The sequence below is a fragment of the Salarias fasciatus genome, chromosome 3 (genome assembly GCF_902148845.1).
Source record: "Salarias fasciatus chromosome 3, fSalaFa1.1, whole genome shotgun sequence".
NCBI lineage: Eukaryota > Metazoa > Chordata > Actinopteri > Blenniiformes > Blenniidae > Salarias > Salarias fasciatus.
The window spans coordinates 2,786,743-2,809,394 of NC_043747.1; the positions used below are offsets into that span (position 1 = coordinate 2,786,743).

At 52.0% G+C, this 22,652-nt stretch overlaps 2 protein-coding genes across 2 annotated transcripts; one reads left to right on the plus strand and one right to left on the minus strand.

The window, feature by feature from the left end:
- The first annotated feature begins 1,831 nt into the window (after positions 1 to 1,831).
- aco1 (aconitase 1, soluble) lies at positions 1,832 to 12,455 on the plus strand. The gene is made up of 21 exons (XM_030086623.1): positions 1,832 to 1,882; positions 5,365 to 5,497; positions 5,574 to 5,742; positions 5,904 to 6,041; positions 6,120 to 6,189; positions 6,256 to 6,439; positions 6,517 to 6,656; positions 6,732 to 6,903; positions 6,990 to 7,090; positions 7,166 to 7,282; positions 7,354 to 7,513; positions 7,591 to 7,726; positions 8,810 to 8,894; positions 9,844 to 10,000; positions 10,096 to 10,220; positions 10,296 to 10,400; positions 10,476 to 10,618; positions 10,694 to 10,841; positions 10,919 to 11,041; positions 11,118 to 11,303; positions 11,372 to 12,455. Exons 2-21 carry the CDS (start codon positions 5,389 to 5,391, stop codon positions 11,486 to 11,488), a joined length of 2,685 nt encoding a protein of 894 aa, XP_029942483.1. The 5' UTR covers positions 1,832 to 1,882; positions 5,365 to 5,388; the 3' UTR covers positions 11,489 to 12,455.
- Positions 12,456 to 15,996: 3,541 nt separating this feature from the next.
- Positions 15,997 to 18,406, minus strand: paqr9 (progestin and adipoQ receptor family member 9). Its single transcript, XM_030086635.1, has one exon. The coding sequence runs from the start codon at positions 17,922 to 17,924 to the stop codon at positions 16,764 to 16,766; it is 1,161 nt and encodes a 386-aa protein (XP_029942495.1). The 5' UTR covers positions 17,925 to 18,406; the 3' UTR covers positions 15,997 to 16,763.
- Between the last annotated feature and the right edge of the window lie 4,246 nt (positions 18,407 to 22,652).

Consider the following 22,652-nt stretch of genomic DNA (forward strand, 5'->3'; position numbering starts at 1 on the left):
ACGAGGCACAAGCTCTTGAAGTGCGAGGAGATAGTTGGGTGATTTAGTCCATGGGGGGGGTTATGGGAGACTGGTCATAAGTGAGTGTGTGTTTCTGTATCCGTGGGTGTTTCTGTGCGTATGGCCCAGGGGAAGAAGCTGTTTGTCAGTCTGCTGGTGTGTGATTTTATTGACCTGTAGCGTCTGCCAGAGGGCAGAAGGTCAAACGGGGGGTGGGCGGGGTGTGCGGGGTCTCCGGTGATGGCTTTGGCCCTCCTGAGGCAGCAGGATGTGGAGATGTGCTCCAGACTGGGCGGGGTGCAGCCGATGATCTTCTGGGCAGTGGTTATGACCCTCTGCACCGCCTTCCTGTCCTCAGCGGTGGAGCCTGGTACCACACACTCAGACAGGACGTCAGCACGCCCTCCACAGAGGAGGACAGAAGGCCAGCAGCAGCTTTGTGCTCAGGTTGTTTTTCCTGAGCACACGGAGGAAATGTAGCCGCTGTGCCTTTTTGACCAGGGCTCTGATGTTGTCAGACCAGGAGGGTCTGATGTGGAGCCCAGAAACCTGGAGGTGGTGGCAGTCTCCACCTGTTCTCCATTTATGAGGAGGGGTGTGTGGACCTGTCTAGTCCTCCTGAAGTCCATGATCAGTTCTTTAGTTTTTAGGACATTCAGGGTCAGGTTATTTCCTGAGCACCAGCCTGAGAGCTCCTCCACCTCAGCCCTGGACGCTGCCTCGTCCTCGCCTCGGATGAGTCCGACCACGGCGGTGTCATCCGCATACTTGATGGTGGTTGGTTGGGTGGGTGGGAGAGCAGTCGTGGGTGTGCAGGGCGTACAGAGGAGGGCTCAGAACACAGCCTTGGGGGGAACCAGTGCTGAGTGTGATTGTGGATGAGTGGTGGGGACCGAGTCTCACAGACTGTGGGCGTCCAGTCAGAAAGTTTTTAATCCAGTAACAGGTGAGGAGGGGGATTTGTAGTTTGAGCAGTTTGGTGGTGAGGATGTCTGGGATGATGGTGTTAAATGCTGAGCTACAGTCCACGCATTTAACACTATCATCCCAGACATCCTCACCACCAAACTGCTGAAAGCCCCCTCCTCACCTGTTACTGGATTAAAAACTTCCTGACTGGACGCCCACATTCCAGGGTGAGTCTGTTAGTGAAGGTACCTGGACCTGGTCTGCTCTCATGGATGGACCGAATATTTTGGGTGACTTGAGATGCAAACTGCAAAATGCCGTGTTCCAGATGCATTTTTTCAGCTTTATTTCAAATTCCTGAACTCTTTACATTTGAATTATTTTTCTCTTTTTGGTTTTTTTTCCCCATGTCTTGTTTTCTTTCATTGATTTTAGTGTAATTCCCTCTTTCTCTTTCACCGTGAAGCATTTTGAATTGTCTTGTGTTTGAGTGGAGATAGAGAGATGGGAGTGATGTGCTGCGACCTCCGGGCCCGGGTCTGCAGGTTTCTTCCTGTTTCTGCTTCATTTCTCATGTAAAACTGTTGGTTTTTCTCTGTAAAATTTCCTATTAAATCACCTCTTATAAAGTGTTTCTGAATCTCGAGCAGCATCTCGTTACCTTCAGACAGTTTGTGTTATTCTGGTTTTTATATTATTTTTGGCTCGTTTCTCAGTCCACAAACTGTTTATCTTCACATTTCAAAATAATGTTTGTTTATATAGAAACGTTGCTGCTGATTAAAACCTCCTCCGGGGATGTGAGAGGATTCCTACAGGAGCTCAGAAACAAGGTTTCTGCGGTGAAACGTTGGAGTTGTGATGAGTTTTATTTCTTGCTGCTGCTCCTCTGGGACCGGAAGCTTTTATTGTGAAGCGGCCGCGGACCGGAAGTGACGCGCTGCAGATCGTGTGATTGTGAGGCTGCGTTCAGGTAACATTTCTCACGCTTTTTCCTGCTTTTCGCCGTGTTTTCCTGCCTGTTGCGGCTCCTCCGCCGCGGCTCCGCGGCGTCACCCCGCCGTTCACCCCTTCACTCCTCACCCTCACGCTGTCACCGCTTCACCGTGTCCGCGCCGCTAAAGCTAAACGTCTGCAGGAACTCAGGAAGCAGTTCACCTCTTTCTCCTCCTTATATTCCCTCCTGGTTGACTGTATAAAACATTAATTCACTGTTTCACCCCTCTGCGTGCTGGCGCGTGGACGTGTGACCTCTGACCTCGATAAACGTGCGTGTTGGACTTTGAGCGAGCAGCTTAGCCTGGAGGGTTGTTGTTGATTGAACTTTGACCTCGTCGCCTCCTCTGCAGTACCTGCTGTCTGACAGGCGCGTGCACAGGTCACGTGAGGGCGGGAGGCTCCGCCCCCCCATAAACGTCCATTCAAAAATAATTCACAATTCGTTTCACCGTCACTCTAACATAGAGGATAAACACAGGCTTTTATAGTCAGATTATTACATTCATGGTTTTTATTTCTGTAGTTTTTCCCTCTAAAGAGTCAAAGCGTGAGGGACGATGAAGAAAATCTGCAACGACAGAGAAGTGGTTCGGCGTCCTGAGTGTGTCTGGAGACGTAGACGATCAGTCGGACACGCTGTCCCGGCAGTCGCCGACTTTGTCAAACATTTACTGAACGTCTTGAAATACCGGCTGAGCGGCGGCATTTCTCCGGAGATGAGGATCTGGTCTTTCCGTGAACGCACGCCGCTTCGCTCTCCTCTGATTGGACCGAGCTGCTGTCAGGACGAGGTTCAGGACCGGCTGGAGACCTGGATCAGGTCTTCTGCTCTGGGTGGACATCGGGGTTTGTTGCGTTGCCGTTTCTCTGCTCTGTGGTGACGGCGTCGCTTCGCTCGTTCAGTGTGAAGCTGGAATGTTTCCCCATCGGGGCGATGTTTGTCTTTACCGTCAGGATTTTAATCTCGCAGCTGTGTGTGTGTGTGTGTGTGTGTGTGTGAATTCCAGCAGCTCCGCGGCGATCTGACGTTACTGTCAGGAACGCTTCTCTTCTTCGATCTGATGCTGCAGTTCACCGTATCGCTCTGCAGCTGGAACCATCTGCTTCGTTCACGATTGTTTGGGTGTTGATTTGATTTGAATTGCGATTCTTTGACCGATATAGATTTTTTAGGGCCGATGCCGATACCGATGTTCCTCCATCACCCTGAGCCGATGGCCGATTATGGACTGCAGATCTTCTTGAGCCGATATTTGGAGCCGATACTGCTTTTGTTCCCTCAACTTACATCAAAAAAAATGTCACAACAATGACAGATATTACAGTCTCCAGCTTAAAATAAGAAATATTTATTGAACAGTTAAAAAACTAGAGGAACAAGAGAAGCCTTGCCCTCAAGGGCTCGGTCCCTGATTAGAACAGCTTTGTTCAACTTTACGCAACATACTTTGAATTAACAGAAAGCGTTTGGGGCTTTTAACCCTGCATGTTCGCTGCGGGGTCCTCCGGCAGCACAGAGCTGCCTGTGGACGCCCGTCTGTAAATCATGCCAGGGAAAAATAAATAGGCAAATTCACGTGAGTATCGGCCGATTCCGATACAAGTAAAAAACTCAAATAGATCGATTTATCGGCCGGCCGATGTATCGGTCTATCCGTAATTCCTCGCTTTGGGTGATTTTTGTGTTTTAATTCTTTTTAACACCAGAACATGGAAGAAGTGGAGTGATCACTTCTACAGACTGCATCAGACTGAATGTTTCCCCCCAAAACGCCCATCACATCTCAGTCCAGTCTCCTTACCTTTGAACTTTCATTTCTGAAGCTTTGACTGTGTGTAAAAGCAACAATAAAAGCAAAAAAAAGGGTATTTTTCTAAAAACCCAGCCATCTCATCCACGTCTTATTAAAATACTGCACATATAGTAAAATTAAAACAGTGCAACACAAAGATTCCTGTCATAAACAAGCGGTTCAGGTCGGGCTGGACGATAAATCGACAACAATATATATTGATCAACAGTCATGCGGTGCGATAGGTAAAAACAGGATTGATAAAAAGTTTGATAGAATAAACGGTTTGGCGTTGTTTTCCCTGACAGCCTGTCGTGAAGCTGAATACTAATACTACTTCATCCCAGCCAATCACAGACCTCGGCTTGTGTTGGTTTGTGTCCTTTATTGAAAGTAGCTCATTAGGCGGCAGCATAAAACGGCCCGGGCTGCACTGAAAATGTAGACAGATTTTGATGTGTTTTTCTGTATCGTCCAGCCCGAGATTTAAATAAATTAATACTGTTAAACTTCTGTATTTTAAGTTGCACTTAAAATCCTTTAATTGTCTCAAAAGTCGTCAGTGGCCTTAGAATCCGCCGCTCCTGATGGAACCGCGCGGAGCCTGGAGCCGTGGTGTGTTCCAGAGCCACCAGGTGGCGCTAGCTGCTGAAAAGCCCCACAGAAGAAGAAGAAGCCCACAATGGCGCCTGTGACCGTCGCTTAATTCGCCTGATTATTTACTCACATACTTGTCATCGCAGCGTCTTTGCTGTCGTGTTATTTCTTACTGGTCAGTTGTGTTCTCTGAGTTCCTACGTCTTCAAGTCACCTGAATGCACCGCTGTGGTGTGAGTGGCCGGGGGGGGGGGGGGGGGGGGGGGGGGGGGAGCAGGGGGCGGGACCAGGAAGTGGAGAGAGAGCAGCCTCTCAGCTGTTGTCTTCCGGTTGCCGTGGTGACAGCCACAGGCGGTTCTGAAGCTCGATCAGCCGGCATTGAGACGTCCGACTGGTCTTTCTCTCAGCCAGACCGCCGGACGCCCCATCGTCAGCACCCCGGGCCCAAACGATACGGTAGTGTGGGGGAAAATGATTTTTGAACAAAAAAATCTATTTTAAAATCCCACAACTGATCACTGAGGACGATTATCAGTCCATAAAGAACGCCGCTCCAGTCAGCAGGAGGCGTTCGCTCCGAGTGGTTTTGGCTCTGAGGTGAACGTCTGGCCCCGACCTGTCTGAGCAGGGTGACGTTTTGGCGTTACTCCGACCGGCGGCATACCGACATTATGAACAGGAGACATGCTGCATCTTGATGGATCGACTGACACAGATTTACGCTCAAACTGGAGCTCAGCTTACAGATCCGACGACTGTCTCTGATTGAGACGACTGTATCACTGATCTGTTCAGCAGCAGCCGCTGAGGCGGAGTGACTGAGCAGAGCCAGACCCCCCCCCCCGCTGGCCTCCTCAGGGCGCTCAGGCCCGGTTCAGCGCCCTGTCGACCCTGAGCCCAGATAAGGCCCCCCGGGCTGCAGCGTCCCGCCGCTATCTGGCGCCGCTGGCTGCTGGGCTGGAGGCGTTATGTAAGGACCGTCAGAGTCCGCCGACCCTCAGCCAGGGGGGGGGTTAGGTAATCCACCGGAGCGCTAACCGATCAGACCGTGCACGTCTTCTTCCAGACCCGGACCGACTCTACGTGGAGGATGGCTGCGACGTCCAACAACCCCTTCCTGCACCTGGTGGAGCCTCTGGACTCCTCCCGGCCGGAGCAGCAGTTCTACAACCTCTCCAAGCTGGGAGACCCCCGATATGGTAACAGGAAGTCCTGGGGTCCCGCCGGCGGGGAGGCGCTGGTCTCACTCACACAGTCTCACCCCCCCGTCCTCAGACCGCCTGCCGTTCTCCATCCGAGTCCTCCTGGAGTCCGCCGTCAGGAACTGCGACGGGTTCCTGGTGAAGCGCTCCGACGTGGAGAACATCCTGGACTGGAAGCAGACCCAGACCCACAGCGTGGAGGTCCCGTTCAGGCCGGCCCGGGTCATCCTGCAGGACTTCACGTACGTCTGCCGGGTCTAGAGCCGCTGCCGAGACCTGCGGCGCCGGTCTTTTGGTAAACGTAGTGAGCTGAGCCGGAGCGCCACCGGCAGGTCTCTCGGGGTCAGGGTTCTGTCACAGTTGTCCCTCGTGATGAAGCTCAGAGTCCTCCTCGTGTGTCCAGTGGCGTCCCCGCCGTGGTGGACTTCGCCGCCATGCGCGACGCCGTGACGAAGCTGGGCGGCGACCCCGAGAAGATCAACCCGGTGTGCCCCGTGGACCTGGTCATCGACCACTCCATCCAGGTGGACTTCAACAGGAAGTGAGTCCCGGTCCCGGAGTCTCTGGCTCGGAAGCGAAGGCCTCCCTCATCTGGGTCTGCTTCGGGTTCCGCCTGCAGGTCCGACAGCGTCCAGAAGAACCAGGACCTGGAGTTTGACCGCAACAAAGAACGGTTCCAGTTCCTGAAGGTGTGAGTCTAGTCCTGGGGGTGGGGGTGTCCCGGTCAGGCGGTGACGGCGCGCTGTCCTCCTCAGTGGGGGTCCAGAGCCTTCCGGAACATGAGGATCATCCCTCCGGGCTCCGGCATCGTCCACCAGGTCAACCTGGAGTACCTGGCCCGGGTGGTCTTCAGCCGGGACGGCTTCTTCTACCCCGACAGCCTGGTGGGCACCGACTCCCACACCACCATGATCGACGGGCTGGGCGTGCTGGGCTGGGGTAAGAGCGCCGCCGCCCGGGAGGGGCTTACCGGCCGCGGAGGGTTCGAACCGTGTCTCCCTGTGCTGTGCGGTGAGGTGTGGGCGGGATCGAGGCGGAGGCGGTGATGCTGGGTCAGCCCATCAGCATGGTGCTGCCCGAGGTGGTGGGCTACCGGCTGCACGGCAGCCCCGACGCGCTCATCACGTCCACTGACATCGTGCTGACCGTCACCAAGGTGAGCCGCCGCCGCCGCCGCCGCGGGCGCCACGTTCCAGGTCTCCTCCGGCTCACGCCGCCTCTCCGTCCCCAGCACCTGCGGCAGGTGGGCGTGGTGGGGAAGTTCGTGGAGTTCTTCGGGCCGGGCGTGGCCCAGCTGTCCATCGCCGACCGGGCCACCATCGCCAACATGTGTCCGGAGTACGGCGCCACGGCGGCCTTCTTCCCCGTGGACGCCGTGAGCGTGCAGTACCTGGCCCAGACCGGTCAGCGCCGCCGCCGCCTCCTCCTCTTCATCGTTTCAGAGTCCAGCTGCGGAGCTTGAAGACGTTTTTTTGTCCTCTGGCTGCAGGACGAGAGCCTGAGACGCTGTCGTCCATCACCAAGTACCTGAAGGCCGTGTCCATGTTCAGAGACTACACCGACCAGACCCAGGACCCGGACTTCACGCAGGTCCAGGGACCTCTGGCGTCTTCAGGTGTCTCTGTCTCCGGTCTGGAGGACGTCTGATGTCTTTCTGTGTCTCAGGTTGTGGATCTGGACCTGGGCTCGGTGGTCCCCTGCTGCAGCGGTCCCAAGAGGCCTCAGGACAGAATCCCGGTTTCAGACATGAAGACGGACTTCGAGACGTGTCTGGGGGCAAAGGTCGGTCCAGCTGACGTCCCTCCACATCAGCCGGACTGTCCTCACTGGCGGTGTTCCTCTCGTCTCCGCAGCAAGGGTTCAAAGGTTTCCAGGTGGACCCTGAACGCCACGCGGCGTCCGTCCCCTTCCAGTTCGGCGGGAGCGAGTACCGGCTGAGCCACGGCTCGGTGGTCATCGCCGCCATCACCAGCTGCACCAACACCAGCAACCCGTCCGTCATGCTGGGCGCCGGTGGGTCACGCCCGGCCGCCGCTGACCCCGACCCCGACCCCGACCCTGACCCTGACCCTCCTCCGGTGTGGTTTCAGGACTCCTGGCCAAGAAGGCGGTGGAGTGCGGCCTGAGCGTGAAGCCGTACATCAAGACCAGCCTGTCCCCCGGCAGCGGCGTGGTCACCTACTACCTGAAGGAGAGCGGCGTCATGGACTACCTGTCCCAGCTCGGGTACGCCGCCCGCCTTGCCCGCGATGCTAATGCTAAATGGCTACATCAGTCCAGTAGCTAGCCGTCCGCAGGTCTCTGGTTTCTGCTCTCAGGATCCGTTTCCATGACAACACTTTCACGAGAAAACACAAAACTTGAGTGTTGTAGTTGTTGGGCGTTGACGCGACAGCGGTGCTGCGAGCCGCTGAAAACACGTGCAACAAGCGCAACAGTGCCTCACAACGAGAAATGCAAAAAATTATGGCTTTTCACCTGGAAGGTTGTCATGGAAACAGATCTTCGGTGTTGTTATCTCTGCTGCTTTCACTGAAACACCCACATTCACAGTGAATGAATGAGTGAGGACAGTCTGGTAAAAGTCCTCACAATGGTTTTATTTGTAGTTTTAACATTTTGAAAAGTGGTCCAGTCTGGATTGACCCGGTTTGTGGTCCACGTGCCGTATGTTGGACACTCCTGATCAAACTGAGTTTCTTTTTGTTCTGTCAGATTAATTTCCCTCCACTCATCCCTCTCTCATCTGTCTGTCAGCCATTCATCCATCTACTACATTCATCGTCAGCCTTGCACTCATCTTCTCATGCATCCCTCTGTTCATCATCCTTTCATCCGTCTCTCATTCATCCTTTCGGTTATCAGCCAACCATTCACTCACCGTTTAAATTTCATTCCTCCTTCATCCTTCCATTCAGTTTTTTAACATTTTAATCATCGTCCATCCATCTGTACACCTTGTAATCGCTTTATCCGCCCATCCTCTGTCCGTCCATCCTTCATCCGTCCATCCATCCTTCATCCGTCCATCCATCCTTCCATCTCTGTTCCTTTCATCCGCCGTTTTTCCTTAAAAGAACCAGATTTATTTCCACGTCCTTCTTTTCTTGAACAGTTGATCAATACCAGAGAATCTCCAGTTTTTAAAGAAGGGCTGCTTCACTGGCTAAATGCTGCCTCCTGCTGGACAGTGTGCGGTGCTGCGGCCGACGCTCTGCTTCATGCTCCAGTGCTGTGTGGTTGATGTGGTGCTGCCGCTGCTCCTGCAGCACATGACCTTTGAACCCTGCGTTCTGTCTCTCCCGGTAGCTTTGAGGTTGTTGGCTATGGTTGCATGACGTGTATAGGAAACAGTGGGCCGCTCCCCGAGCCGGTGGTGGAGGCCATCACTCAGGTACTGCTGCTCTCCGTCCACAGCTCCACCCTCCTCCTCTGTCTGTCTCCATCTCTGTCCCTGTCTCCGTCTCCGTCTCCGTCCCTCACACTCTCTTAGAGCTGCATCAGATCCAAAGATATGAGGAAACGTTGAGGACAGTGAGTGACTGAGGTGATCAGTATTAGATCTAGTGTATGTAATGAAACCCAACAAGAGCTCAGGAGGACTGAATCCCTCCTCAAGGAGGCTTCAAACACTGACAGGCCGTATTGGAACGGCGGGGATTGGTTCAGTTTGTGTTAATAACCGCAATATCATGAAATCCTGCAGGCTGTTCTATGTCCTCTTCCTTTTATCGGGACTGACGGCTAAAGAGTATGAAGAGGTTTCATGATGCCTGCAAAGAGAGGTAGAAAACACCACAGTGGAGAATAGTCGCAAAGCACAGAGGACCGAGGACAGAACCCTGCGGTACTCCTTCAGTTTACCTTTAGTGCTTGTGTGGGGTTTAAAAACAGGAAAATAAAGCAAAATGCTAAGAGAGAAAAGTAAATGTGGTGGTGTGGATGACTCGCCGGTGCTACACCTCTGGAGATATTTAGATTAAAGGAATGTTTGATGTAAACAGATTTCATATCCCACATTTAGAGCAAAAGAGGAAACTAAGATTGGGTTGACGTCAAAGAATTCAGCAGATCAGCTGCCAAATGTCCCAAAACATTGAAATCTTCATTTTATTGAATCTGCTCTAAATAAAAGCAGACATGGAGTCTGGGTTCAGGCTGGACTGACATAAATTCCACTGTCTGTTGGACACTTACTGAAACTTTAAACAGTGAAACCTCAACCATCCGCCGGCAGTCAGTTCGCTCTCTTCTGTCCCTGATGCCGTCCTCCTCCTCTTGTCTTTTTGTCTTTTCGTCCTTGTCCTCTGGGGGGCTCACCTGGCTCTCCGCCCCCCCCCCAGGGGGATCTGGTCGCCGCCGGCGTCCTGTCGGGGAACAGGAACTTCGAAGGCCGAGTTCACCCCAACACCAGAGCCAACTACCTGGCGTCGCCGCCGCTGGTCATCGCCTACGCCATCGCCGGCACCGTGAGGATCGACTTCCAGCAGGAGCCCATCGGTGACCCCTCCAGTCCAGGACCCGGTCCAGATCAGAGTACCGCTGCCCTCCCTCCTGACCCAGCTCTCCCCCTCCTCCTCTGTTTCCGCCTGCAGGCGTGAACTCGGAGGGCCGGGAGGTCTTCCTGAGGGACATCTGGCCCAGCCGGGAGGAGGTCCAGGCCGTGGAGCGGGCCTTCGTCATCCCCTCCATGTTCAAGGAGGTCTACCAGAAGATCGAGGTGGGGCTCGGGGCCGACCCTGCAGCTGCTGCCAGGACCCTGGACCGGGTCTGACCGGGTCTGCTGTCTCCGCAGAGCGTCAACGAGCGCTGGAACTCTCTGGTGGCCCCCTCCGACAAGCTCTACACCTGGGACCCCCAGTCCACCTACATCAAGTCGCCCCCCTTCTTCGACGGCCTGGTAAACCCCCAGATCCCAAAACAGATCTTAGACTCTCCTGGGTCTGAGTGCTCATCCTGGTCTGGTTCCCCTCAGACCATGGAGCTGCAGCCCCCCCGCTCCATCAGCGGCGCCGCCGTCCTGCTGAACCTGGGGGACTCGGTCACCACGGACCACATCTCCCCCGCCGGGAACATCGCCCGGAACAGCCCGGCGGCGCGCTACCTGACCGGCCGGGGGTGAGGGCCCCGCCCAGGGCTGGCCCCGGTCTGGAGTCCCTCCCCGTCAACGTCCTCTGTCTCCCGTCTCCTCAGGTTGTCTCCTCGAGACTTCAACTCGTACGGCTCGCGGCGGGGGAACGACGCCGTCATGGCTCGAGGGACCTTCGCCAACATCCGGCTGCTGAACAAGTTCCTCAACAAGCAGGCGCCGCAGACGGTCTACCTGCCCACCGGGGAGACGGTCAGTGGGGGGGGGGGGGGGGGCTAACCTCCGCCGGGAAGCCTCGGGGTTGAGCTTTGCTCTGGGTGGTCCTGCAGATGGACGTGTTCGATGCCGCTGAGCGGTACCGGGAGTCGGGCGTGCCGCTGATCGTCCTCACAGGGAGGGAGTACGGGTCGGGGAGCTCCAGGGACTGGGCCGCCAAGGGCCCCTTCCTGCTGGTGAGACACGCTGGTGTGGACGTCAGGGGGGAAGATGCTCTGGTGTGACCTCTGACCCGCCCCCCCCCCCCCGCAGGGCGTCCGGGCCGTCCTGGCCCAGAGCTACGAGCGGATCCACCGCAGTAACCTGGTGGGGATGGGCGTGGTCCCTCTGGAGTTCCTCCCCGGAGACTCGGCCGACAGCCTGGGCCTGACGGGGCGGGAGCGCTACTCCGTCCTCTTCCCCGAGAAGCTCACGCCCCGGATGAACGTCACCGTGCAGGTTGGTCCGACCCCCGCCGCCGCCCGCCTCGGCGCCGCGCTAACGTGTCCGTCCCCCGTCCCCCGCAGCTGGACACCGGGAAGACGTTCGAGGTGCGGATGCGGTTCGACACGGACGTGGAGCTGGCCTACTTCCACCACGGAGGCATCCTCAACTACATGATCCGCAAGATGTCCCAGAACTAGCCTGGGACCGCCGGCTGTCCACCGTCCCCCCCCCCCCCCCCCCCCCCCCCCCCCCCCCCGGCCACAGCATGAGGAGCACCGTGTCCCTCATGCTGTGGTCCAGACCAGCGTCCCCCCAGGAGACGCTGACCCAGGAGAAGCACTTTAATCAGAGCTTGAAGACGCACAGCCCAGAGGAAGAGCAGGCCAGACACCGGAGCAGAGCGCCACGTCCACGTCCACGCCACGTCCACGCCACGTCCACGCCACGTCCACGCCACGTCCACGTCATGTCCAAGTCATGTCCGACGGTCCACACGCCGCCCAAACCTCCTGTCTCACACTTCAGGGACAAAATAGATGAAATTAAAAATCACTACGTTTCACCTGCAGATAGTTCAGTTACTGAAACATTAACAGACCAGCCTGTGATCTGGATCGGCTCGGGTCGGGTCCCCGGGCCACATGTTTGACCCCCCTTGGTTAGAGTTAGTGTCTCCATCAGCTGATCAGCTGTCCGTGACTGAATGCTCTCAGCTCAGCTGATTCAGAACAGGTTCACCGTTCAATCAGCTGATTGATGGACTGTGTCAAACATCAGGCCCGTGGACCAAACCTGGCCTCATCCGCAACCGCAGAGGGTCCAGTCCTCCAGGAGGTTCTAGAGAGATCAAACCCTCTGTAGTTCTCCCACTAGCGTCGTAGCGTTAGCATGGTAGCGCTAACGGTAGCTAACGGTACCAACAGGACCGGTTCTCCACTCGCTGCTGCTCCTGATCCAGATCCGCTGCTGGTTCTCCGCCCGGCGACCGGGGGGTTCTGGAAGGTTCTGGAAGGTTCTGTGACCGTGGAGACGTTCTGTCGGTGTTCTGGCTTCTAGAACATTCCCTCCACAATAAAAGCTGCCTTAATCCGCAGATCCATGGTTTCAGTTTGATGCTCGTTGAAACCATGAACTGACAATAAAAGGTTGTTTTTTTGAGCCGTTTCCTGTTTTCATTGTGAGTCCAGTTTTTTTTTTATTCCAGACAACATTCCCAATACACACACACACACACACACACACACACACACCTACCTGCCTTCTAACACCGTTATTCTTTTTTTTATTTTACACTTAGGAGCCTTTTTATCATTTAAAAATATTAAAACTGAATTGAATAAATTGGAAATGATAAATACATTAAATTAGATCAAATGTTAGTTATTTTCATCAAACTTACTCGTATAAATTAACTTGATTTACATTTGAAATAATTAAAAATACATTTGATTTAATATATATTGTTTTAAAGTATAAATTGTTTTTAAGTTTCTGTTACATTAATGTATTAAAATAAGTTGAAACTAAACTGAATTGTATACATTAACTTGCAAAATAAATACACTCAAAAAAATTCTGACATTTTCAAAAAATTTCTTCTAGACTTAAATTCAGTGTTAAAAGCTTCAAGATTTATTTTTTTCTTTTATAAGATGTTGCGATACAATGTGAAATTGATTTATTGAGTAAAACCTTTTTTTTTTAAGTCAAGTTTAAATGAATGCTCTAATATATTCTTATTTTAAAAGATGACAGAGTCACTCTCGATCAGGAGGGATGATGGTTTCTGCTGGATTTGAGCTGCGTGTCTTTCCTCCTCAGTGTTTCTCTCAGACTGGCTTCGGCTCTGGAGCTGACTGATCCTCACTCCTCCGGTACTTCAGGCAGTTTGCTGATAAAAATACGACACGATCGAGCTTCAAGCCCCGTTTCATCTCTGAGCTGAGAACACTGAGGTTCTATAAATAATGAGCAGGTCTGGACGGGATGGAACTCTGCTGCCGTCACTGTTCCACATCAAAACTCTGAACTGCAGAGTAAAGTCAGAGTATTTCTCCTGAAAACAACATCTTCAGTCCTGGATGTGGATTTTAACAGGATCATCTGTTATAAAGGAACGTAACAGACACAATGTAGCAAAACAGAGTCATGATGATGATGTCATCTCCTACAATGTAACAGTGTAGAATAATAACAGATACAATGTAACAGAACACAGCACGATGATGATGATGTCATTTCTACAATGTAACATTATAGAATAACAATAACAGACCAGATTACAGATGGATTATCTTGTAATCTGTTCAGAATAACAACTACATTTCAGCTATTATGTCCAGTGTGTGTGTGTGTGTGTGTGTGTGTGTGTGTGTGTGTGTGTGTGTGTGTGTGTGTTTGAGTGTGAGAAAGAGAACAGTCTTCATATTAACCAGCAGGTTGCATCAGATTTCATGTGTTGAAGCGAAAGACGAGAAGAAGAAAGAGAAGCTGTGAACAGGCCTGAAGGCCGGCAGGGAAAACAGAGACACCTGACACCTTCCTCCTCCTCCTCCTCCTCCTCCTCCTCCATTCGCTGCTGTTCCAAACTTAAGAGGAACAAAATGAAAGTAAACAAATATACCTTCATAAGTCATTTACATTCTCTTCTTTCTATATAACATATTTATAATTATTATATTTATGATGTGAATATAAAACAATCGTTGAAACACTTGACTTGGATCCTGCAGGAAGTGTTTCCTGTTGTTTTCAGGAGCTTTGACAGAAACGAGAGCAGGACTCAGAGTGAACGGCTCAGTGACATTTATTAGATGAAATTTAAGGACATAGATCATTCGTGCAAAGATAAATCAGACTGAAAATACTACTGGTCCTCCAGTGTGTGTGTGTGTGTGTGTGTGTGTTGTCACATACAGCGAACAGAGGTAGAAACATCTGGAAACGTGCTGTGAGAACACAGTGCAGAACATTTCTAAAGTGCACCGATAACGTGACGATCACCGCCGCCGGCAGCGACGAGTGCAGACTCAAGACGGAACGTCAGCGCACGGAAACGTCCACGAGTCGGCTGCCGACGGACCTGAGTCCGAGGGCGGGAAAAATCTGAAGGCGGGAAAAGTGTGAGAGGAGCAGCAGTCCTCTCTGGGACCCGGACTCCCAGAGTCCTGTCTGGCTCTGGGACTGGAGCGCCTCTGAAAGGAGGAGGAAACACCTCCAACCAGCAGCAGAGTGAGGCAGCAGTCCTGGATGTGAAACATCTGGATTACATCACAGAGAAACGTGTGTGAGCATTAGAGATAAGAGAACTAGACGCTGTTCACGGTCAGTACTGACACACAGTACTTTGCATTGTTCTGTCCTTCGTTATTCAGGACTAGCTATGATTCAAAGCTAACAAAATGCTAAAGAAAGAAATGTGACTATTGTACATTTCAACACACCCGATGTGTTGAGTCAAGTGAAATAGCACTCCAGCACAGCCTCATCGCCATGGTAACAGCATAAATCCGTCTGGGTTAGTTTCAAGTTCTAAAACTGATAAAATAAAAAGAAAAGGTTCGATATTTTCAGCTCTGTTCTTTGTTACATTCATCAGTGACACAAAAAATGACATCAAAATGTTTCAAAACGATATTTGAACAATTTAGTAGATAAATAAGCTAAAATGTGTTTGAAGAAGTTAAAGAAACCAGTCTTATTGGTGGTGTAACATCAGCGTTCCCGTTCCAAACACTGTGCTTTTCCTTCATCCTTCTTGTCATGATCGCCTCGACCACCAGAGGGCGCCGTGTCGGTCCGCCCACTCACTCACATCTGGAACTTTATGGAACCGAAGCAGCTGGAGGACTTTAACTCAGTGGTGGTTAATGATTCACAGGTGAACTTTGAACCTGATGGATCGGTCATGTGCCGCTTTGAACAGGAAGTTCCTGGAAACTGCGACGGACCGTTCCTGATCTCGTTCTAAACTATGGCTTATGCACCAAACAGGAACGCTGCGGTTTGGTATCAGTTAGCATAGCGTTAGCAGCAGCAGCACTTGCTTTGTGTGGGTCTACGTGAGGCGTTCAGGTACAGTACTGAGTGTAGGTCAGTAGATCCGCTGATTATTCACTACATGCAGAACATTTCGTCCGGACACCGTTTCCGGTGACGGAACGTCCTGAAAACACACGATTCAGGAAAACACCTGAATCGTTTCCATTAAACGTGATCTGAGACCTGGTTCACGTTTCATGCTTCAGCCCTGCAGCTTCCAGACAGAGAACAGAAGGTGTAGGGAGCTAGCTAGCAGCTAAAGCGCGCAGACAGCTGATGCCTTCACTGCTCAGCAGGACAAGGGTCAGTGATCAATCAGCGGGGTTAAAGGAATACTCCGAAGAGTTTGGACCCACGCCCTTTCCCTATCATTGACAAAGTTAGACAAGCTCATAAATACCTTTTTTGTGTCTGTGCGGCCAGTGGCTGGATCCCAGATGTTAGCATCGTAGTTAGCTTAGCTCAATCGCTGGAAGTAAGTAGAAGCAGTAGAAGCCATAGACTCGGCCGCTGTGCTCCGGTATATCCTTCCGCGGAGCACTGTGCTTGTGCAGGTCTGTGTGTATCAAAACGTTATTTTAACAGATTGAAAAGGAAACACATCTTTTAAAATGTTTTGTAACTATTCAGATTTACTTCACATGCTAATACGCCGTCCCCTGGACCACTGGAAGGAGGATTTTGTCCACTTTCGTCAGTCCGGCTCTGTTTCCTATTGACTTTCAGCAATTGAGCTAAGCTAACTATGATGCTAACAGCTGGGATCCAGCCACTGGACGCAGTCTCACTTTGTCAAAGATAAAGAAAGGGTGTGGGTCCAAAATCTTCTGAGTATTCCTTTAAAATGTTGCGCTTATTTCTGTCAAAGATTCAATAAAATATCTAAAAATAGACCAAAACATCTGATAAGAAGAAAGAGGAGCCAAAACCCAAAGAACCACTGACCACCAGGTCCAGCATCCAGCATTCTGAAGGAACTCACAGAGAGCATGGCTTCTGGAAGGTGGGGGCCGGTCCGCCCGCCCCCCCCCCCGAAAGTGCTTCACAACAACGCAGACAGGAAGTCTCGTCTATTAGTGAGGTCGCCTCACTTCCTCTTTAACGGCTCAGTCAGAACAAGAGGAAGTGAGACTGTGCAAGAAGACGGAGGAGGAAGAGGAGGTGTGGCTCCTGGATGCCGGAGCGCGGGACAACAGGAAGTGCAACAAGGACAACAGGAAGTGCAACAAGAAAAGAAAAAAGAGAAAGATCTGAGTTGTTTCCTTGGAGCTGGAGGGTAGGAACAGCCCCCAGAGGTAGCTAGTAGTTATTACCCCACTGCTCAGGGGAGCAGGAAGAGACGTCCAGAGTCCAGGCAAGCTCAGACCATGAAGGTGTCCCAGAAAGACTTGGACGGGTGGACCCTCAGCTGAGCAGATCCTCCTCCCTGCGTCAGCGGCCCTTGAGGGCCCTGCGGCGGCGGAGCTCCGCCTCCAGCTGCGCCCCCTGCGGGCCGTAGATGCGGCTGGCGCACCAGGAGAAGTACATGATGATGGAGACGATGGTGGTCTGCAGCAGCAGCATCACGCCGTAGGTGGAGGCGGCGGTGGGGCCCGGCAGGCGGGCGGCGGCGGCGGCGGCGGGCGGCAGCAGGGCGGGGCTGAGCAGGATGGCCCTCACCTCCGCCTTGATCATGTGCAGCTCGTCCAGGATGGACAGGAAGGTGCAGCAGTGGAACCACTGGTGGCTGTGGCCCCAGATGTCGAAGCGGCCCGGCGCCAGCCGCTCGGGCAGCTTGCTGATGTTGAAGGCGGCCGACACCAGCAGCCACAGGCAGTGGCGGTAGAAGAAGCCGGGCATGGAGGCGGACGAGGACAGGGACGAGGGCGAGCCGGAGTACGGCGAGCGGGTGAGCAGGCGGTAGAACACCGGCATGGACGAGACGAAGAACGGCAGCAGGAAGACCAGGGTGCGGATCATGTAGCGGTGCTTCCTCCACCGCTGCCGGGTGTTGCAGCAGGACAGGACGCAGATGATGGCCACGACGCAGGTGCACGGGATGTAGAAGGTGTCAAAGAACGCGCTGAACTCCGGGACGGCGCCGGACGACCCGGGAGCCCCCGCCGGGTCCCCGTCCGGGTCCGGGTCCGGCTCCGGGTCCGTCTCCACGATCCCCGCCCGCGGGTGGATGTAGTAGTAGTAGGCCAGCGAGGAGCCCACGGTGTAGGCGCTGATGGTGCCGTAGTCCACGAAGAAGCAGACCTCCCGGACCACCAGGGACATGGAGTTCAGCAGGTGGGCCATGCTGCTCGCCATCAGCAGGCAGAACACCCCGATGAAGTAGTTCCACAGCGGGTAGAAGAAGGGCGCGTCGCTGCGGGGGGCGCCCTCCCAGCCAAACACCTCCACGAAGTAGTAGGCGAAGACGAAGACGGGCAGGAAGTGCGTCCAGAAGTTGCCGGTCTCGTTGGTGGGCCGGAAGGCGGACAGCAGGCAGTCCCTCAGGCTGTAGTTGGGGAAGCGGTACCCGGTCAGGATGAAGTTCTCGATGACCCGGGGCGGCACGTCGGTGTGCCTCAGGAGGGGGAGGGGCTGAGCGCAGTTCAGCATCATGGTGGGCCGGGCGGGGGCGGCGGACGGTGACGATCAGCGGACCAACGCTTCCTGAAGGCTTCGTCCGACTTTAGATCCCAGCGGCTCCATCGGGGCCTCCTCAGAGCAGAGTCCGGCGGTGACAGAGTCCTCAGGGGGGTCAGAGGTCACACGCTGGGCTAATCTACCCCCTCTGACCTCAGAGCTTTACCAAAGGTCATCCAGCCTGCACAGCCTCGAGTCTTCCTCTTCCCTCTTCTCTTGATTTTGCATAAACGGACGTTGTTGATTCACGTGCACGCTCCTGGTTTGCATAGTTCTGAAATGAAGGTCAGCGTCCCCGGTGCTCCGGGGCTGAGGAGTCCTCGGGACGTGTCGTTAAGCCCCGCGGTATGTAGGTCATGCCCGGCCGGCACTGTTTCCCAGGACGGACACAAAGCTCCGGTCCGCTTTCACTTCATTCAGTCCCGATCCGGTGCACTGCGGAGGAGGAGGAGGAGGAGGAGGAGGCGGAGGAGGAGGAGGCGGAGGAGGAGGAGGAGGAGGGACCCAGAGGGACAGGAGGAGGGTCTAAAAAAAAAAAACTCGGTGCCGGTACAGGAATAACGGCCAGGTCACGTGTTCACACGCCGCGTCAGAAGCGCCGGTCCCCGGCTGAGATCAGACCCGCTCCCCGGGACAGAGCTCCGTGTCCCCGGCTGAGATCAGACCCGCTCCCCGGGACAGAGCTCCGTGTCCCCGGCTGAGATCAGACCCGCTCCCCGGGACAGAGCTCCGTGCGTCCGGCTGCTGGACAGGCTGAAGGCGGCCGGCATGTGTGCGCGCGCGCCTCCGCGGCTCTACGGGACCGCGCGCGCGCCGATTGACAGGCAACTGCGTCAAGGTGCACGCGCGCAACACGGGTGGTGTCCGGTGGGGTGTTTCAAAATAAAACACCCGGACGTGACGTCATGAGGACATATTCTGGACTGTTTGCATTTTATTTAAACGCATCAAAATAATCCAAAATCTTGAAAAATGATTGAAAAATATATTTTATTGATCTCAAAGGAGTTGAAGTTTTCTGACGTGTCGATGAGCAAACAGAGATGTCCCGGAGAGGTTCATAATGACAAACTTTCTTTTGTATTTATTGAAGCAATGCTCACAGGACTTTCTCACTTGGATTTTCAAACTATTTCTTTTCTATTCTATTTTATTTAATTTGATTTAATTTGATTCTATGAATGAAAATGCAAAAAATAAATGAATAAATAGAAATTGTTTTTGTAACACTACTGACCTCAGGACAGCAGCAGTGGTCACACACACCTGGATTAATCAGCTTGTCCAATAAAGTGCGACATTGAATAGAGGAGTTGTGTTGAGTTGAGGCCTGCGTGAAGTTCAGTGACCGGAGTCAGACCTGTGGTTCGTCTGTTGAAATGATAACCATCATGAGGTCCTGGTCCTGACAGAGTCCCTACAGAACCTGCTGACCGTCCAGCCTGTAGCCTTCAGCCCTGAGCGGTGGAGTCTGGGAACCTCTAGTTTAGAGCTGGAACAAAAATCTTCAATCACAGTGGATATCTGAAGATTACAGGAACTCATGATGGCGGGAAAATGTGAACTCCGGTCAGTTCTGCATGCAGCTTGATGCAGTGGACCGGTACGGTGGTCTGGTCTGGTGGACCAGTTCGGTGGTCTGGTCTGGTGGACCAGTTCGGTGGTCTGGTCTGGTGGACTCAGTGGTTCTCTGCAGGATCAGCTGGTGGTTTTGAACTAATGGAACCTAATTGATGTTGTTGCTCAGCCAGCCTCCCGCTGGGTGTGTGTGTGTGTGTGTGTGTGTGTGTGTGTGTGTGTGTGTGTGTGTGTGTGTGTGTGTGTGTGTGTGTGTGTGTGTGTGTGTGTGCCCAGTGAAGCAGTCTAATCCTCCATCTGCGATCCTCCTCCAGGCTCCATTGATTTTCTGCTTTTACAAATCATCCAGAAGACGATTCTTTTCTGCGTCTGTGGACTGAAAATGCTTTTAGTCTGATTCAGATTCAGATTCTGCTAAAACACCGACAGCAGAGCGAAGAGTCCTTGTTCCTCTGCTTTAGATGGATGCTTCAATAAATCAGCATCACTCACACTGATTTTACTTTTTACTTTTGAATGTGAAAACACTGAGGGGGGAAATCAATTACAGTGACGTTATATTAGAGGTTCAGCTCTAAAAACAATTATAAATCCAAGCTAAATGGAACCATGACAAGTTATTTCACACTGAGAAAGCTTCATTTATAGAACTCACATTCTATTTTTACCTTTACCATGGAATTAAGATCTGAAAACCCTTTAGCTGTCTTTTAATGACAGACGGTTCAAAAAGGGTTTTCAGATCTTCTTCATCGTATCTTTGGCGTCAGGCTAACTTTAGTCATAAAGAGATGATAAGTTGTGTGTGTGTGTGTGTGTGTGTGTGTGTGTGTGTGTGTGTGTGTGTCCAGGCAGATCTCCAGTAGACTCCAGTGTGCAGTGAGGTGAGGCTGCTGCCTCATCTACAACCCAATCAACACATGATGCTAATGCTAATGCTAATGCTAATGCTTTCCACTGATCCACAGATGGAACCAAGTCAACACTGACGGACTGTTTCCTTGAATATATTGTAATTTATTCAGAGAATCAGGCAGAGCGGGCAGCCCCTCATCTCCACACAGCGCTCCTTCTCTTTACCTTGAACCGAGTCGAGCAAGTAATGAGATGCTTTATTCCACACATGATTCTCACCCCCGGGGACAGTGTGAACATGAGCAAATGCTTTTTTGTTTGGTTTTTTTTTGTAAAGAAATAGCTGAATGATGTGATTTTATCCCTCGGAGAACACGAGACAACGCCGAGCAGGACACCAGGTGAGGCAGGATTACTTCCACCACTTACTCCCCACAGGCTGGTAATGGAAGAGCCTGAGTGGGCCAGAGCGCTCACACACACACACACACACACACACACACACACACACACACACACACACACACACACACACACACACACACACACACACACACACGACCAGCAGGGAAATAGAGGGGCACATATTTATAGCTGTCTCACTTTAGTCCTTTAGCTTTAAAAAAAAACTAAAGTTTTGCACAGATAAAAAAAAGTTCAAAGACAAAAGCATCCATGAAAAAAACTGATGTGCTTTTATTAACATGAACGATCAGAATAAATTCCAGATCTCATGTTATACTTTACAACAGACAACATGATTTACACCACAGGAAAATGTTTCTGTTTGTATGAACGTGTCTGGATTTGGGCTGTCAGGTTCATTCTCTTAATCACAATTTGTATTTGTTTCCATTCATCAGATTTATCTCAGATCTCCGGCTGACTGATAAAGTATCTGGTTGAACCTGAAGGAAGGAAATCTGGAAGGGCCCAGGAGTGATTCTGGTCTGCAGAGGTCCAGCTCCTCCAGGTTCTGCTCCTCACAGGTCTGGAACAGACCGGTTCTGCAGGAACCAGCCGCTTCACTCAGATTCAGACCAGACAGATCCAACCTCCCCGCTTCACCCTCAGTTCCAGTCTTTTCCTCTGAAGCTCCTCAGGGTTCTGTCCTCGGCCCCGTCCTCTTCAGTGTCCGTCTCCTCCACTTGGCCACAGTGTCCATAAATACTGTGAAGTCTGATTGTGATTCAGGTCAGAATCAACTCTGCTGCAAATCCATGAAGGTTTTAATCTGTTTTGTTGTTTTTAACTTGTTTACTATAAACTGTGATCCTGGATGTCCTGAAAAACACTGAGAAATAAAGTATATTGTTATTAGTAGTTGTAGTATGTTGTTGCTGTTGTTGCTGTTGTTATTTTTGTGCTGTTGCTGTTGTTGTGTTGTTGTTATTGTTACTTTTGTTGCTGTTGTTGTTGAGTGGTTGAGACTGATGTTGGTACGTTGTTGTGATTGTTATTGCTGCTTCATTTGTTGATGTTGTTGTTGTTGGTGTCGTAGTTTTTGCTGTTGTTGCTGTTGTTGTCGTTGTTGTTGTTGTTGTCGTTGTCGTTGTAATTATTGTTGTTGTGTTCACCCCTCTCCAGCCTCAATAGCTGTTGTTGTTGTTGTTGTTGTTGTTGTCGTTGTTGTTGATGTGTTCACCCCTCTCCAGCCTCAATAGCTGTTGTTGTTGTTGTTGTTGTTGTCGTTGTTGTTGTTGTGTTCACCCCTCTCCAGCCTCAATAGCTGTTGTTGTTGTTGTTGTTGTTGTTGTTGTTGTTGTGTTCACCCCTCTCCAGCCTCAATAGCTGTTGTTGTTGTTGTTGTTGTTGTTGTTGTCGTTGTTGTTGTTGTGTTCACCCCTCTCCAGCCTCAATAGCTGTTGTTGTTGTTGTTGTTGTTGTCGTTGTTGTTGTTGTGTTCACCCCTCTCCAGCCTCAATAGCTGTTGTTGTTGTTGTTGTTGTTGTCGTTGTTGTTGTCGTGTTCACCCCTCTCCAGCCTCAATAGCTGTTGTTGTTGTTGTTGTTGTTGTCGTTGTTGTTGTTGTGTTCACCCCTCTCCAGCCTCAATAGCTGTTGTTGTTGTTGTTGTTGTTGTCGTTGTTGTTGTTGTGTTCACCCCTCTCCAGCCTCAATAGCTGTTGTTGTTGTTGTTGTTGTTGTTGTTGCTGTTGTCATTGTGTTCCCCACCCTGCAGCCTCAGTGGCTGCTGCTGATGTTGTTGTCGTTGTTGTCGTTGTTGTTATCGTTGCTGTGGTTGCCGTTGCTGTCGTGGTTGCTGCTGCCG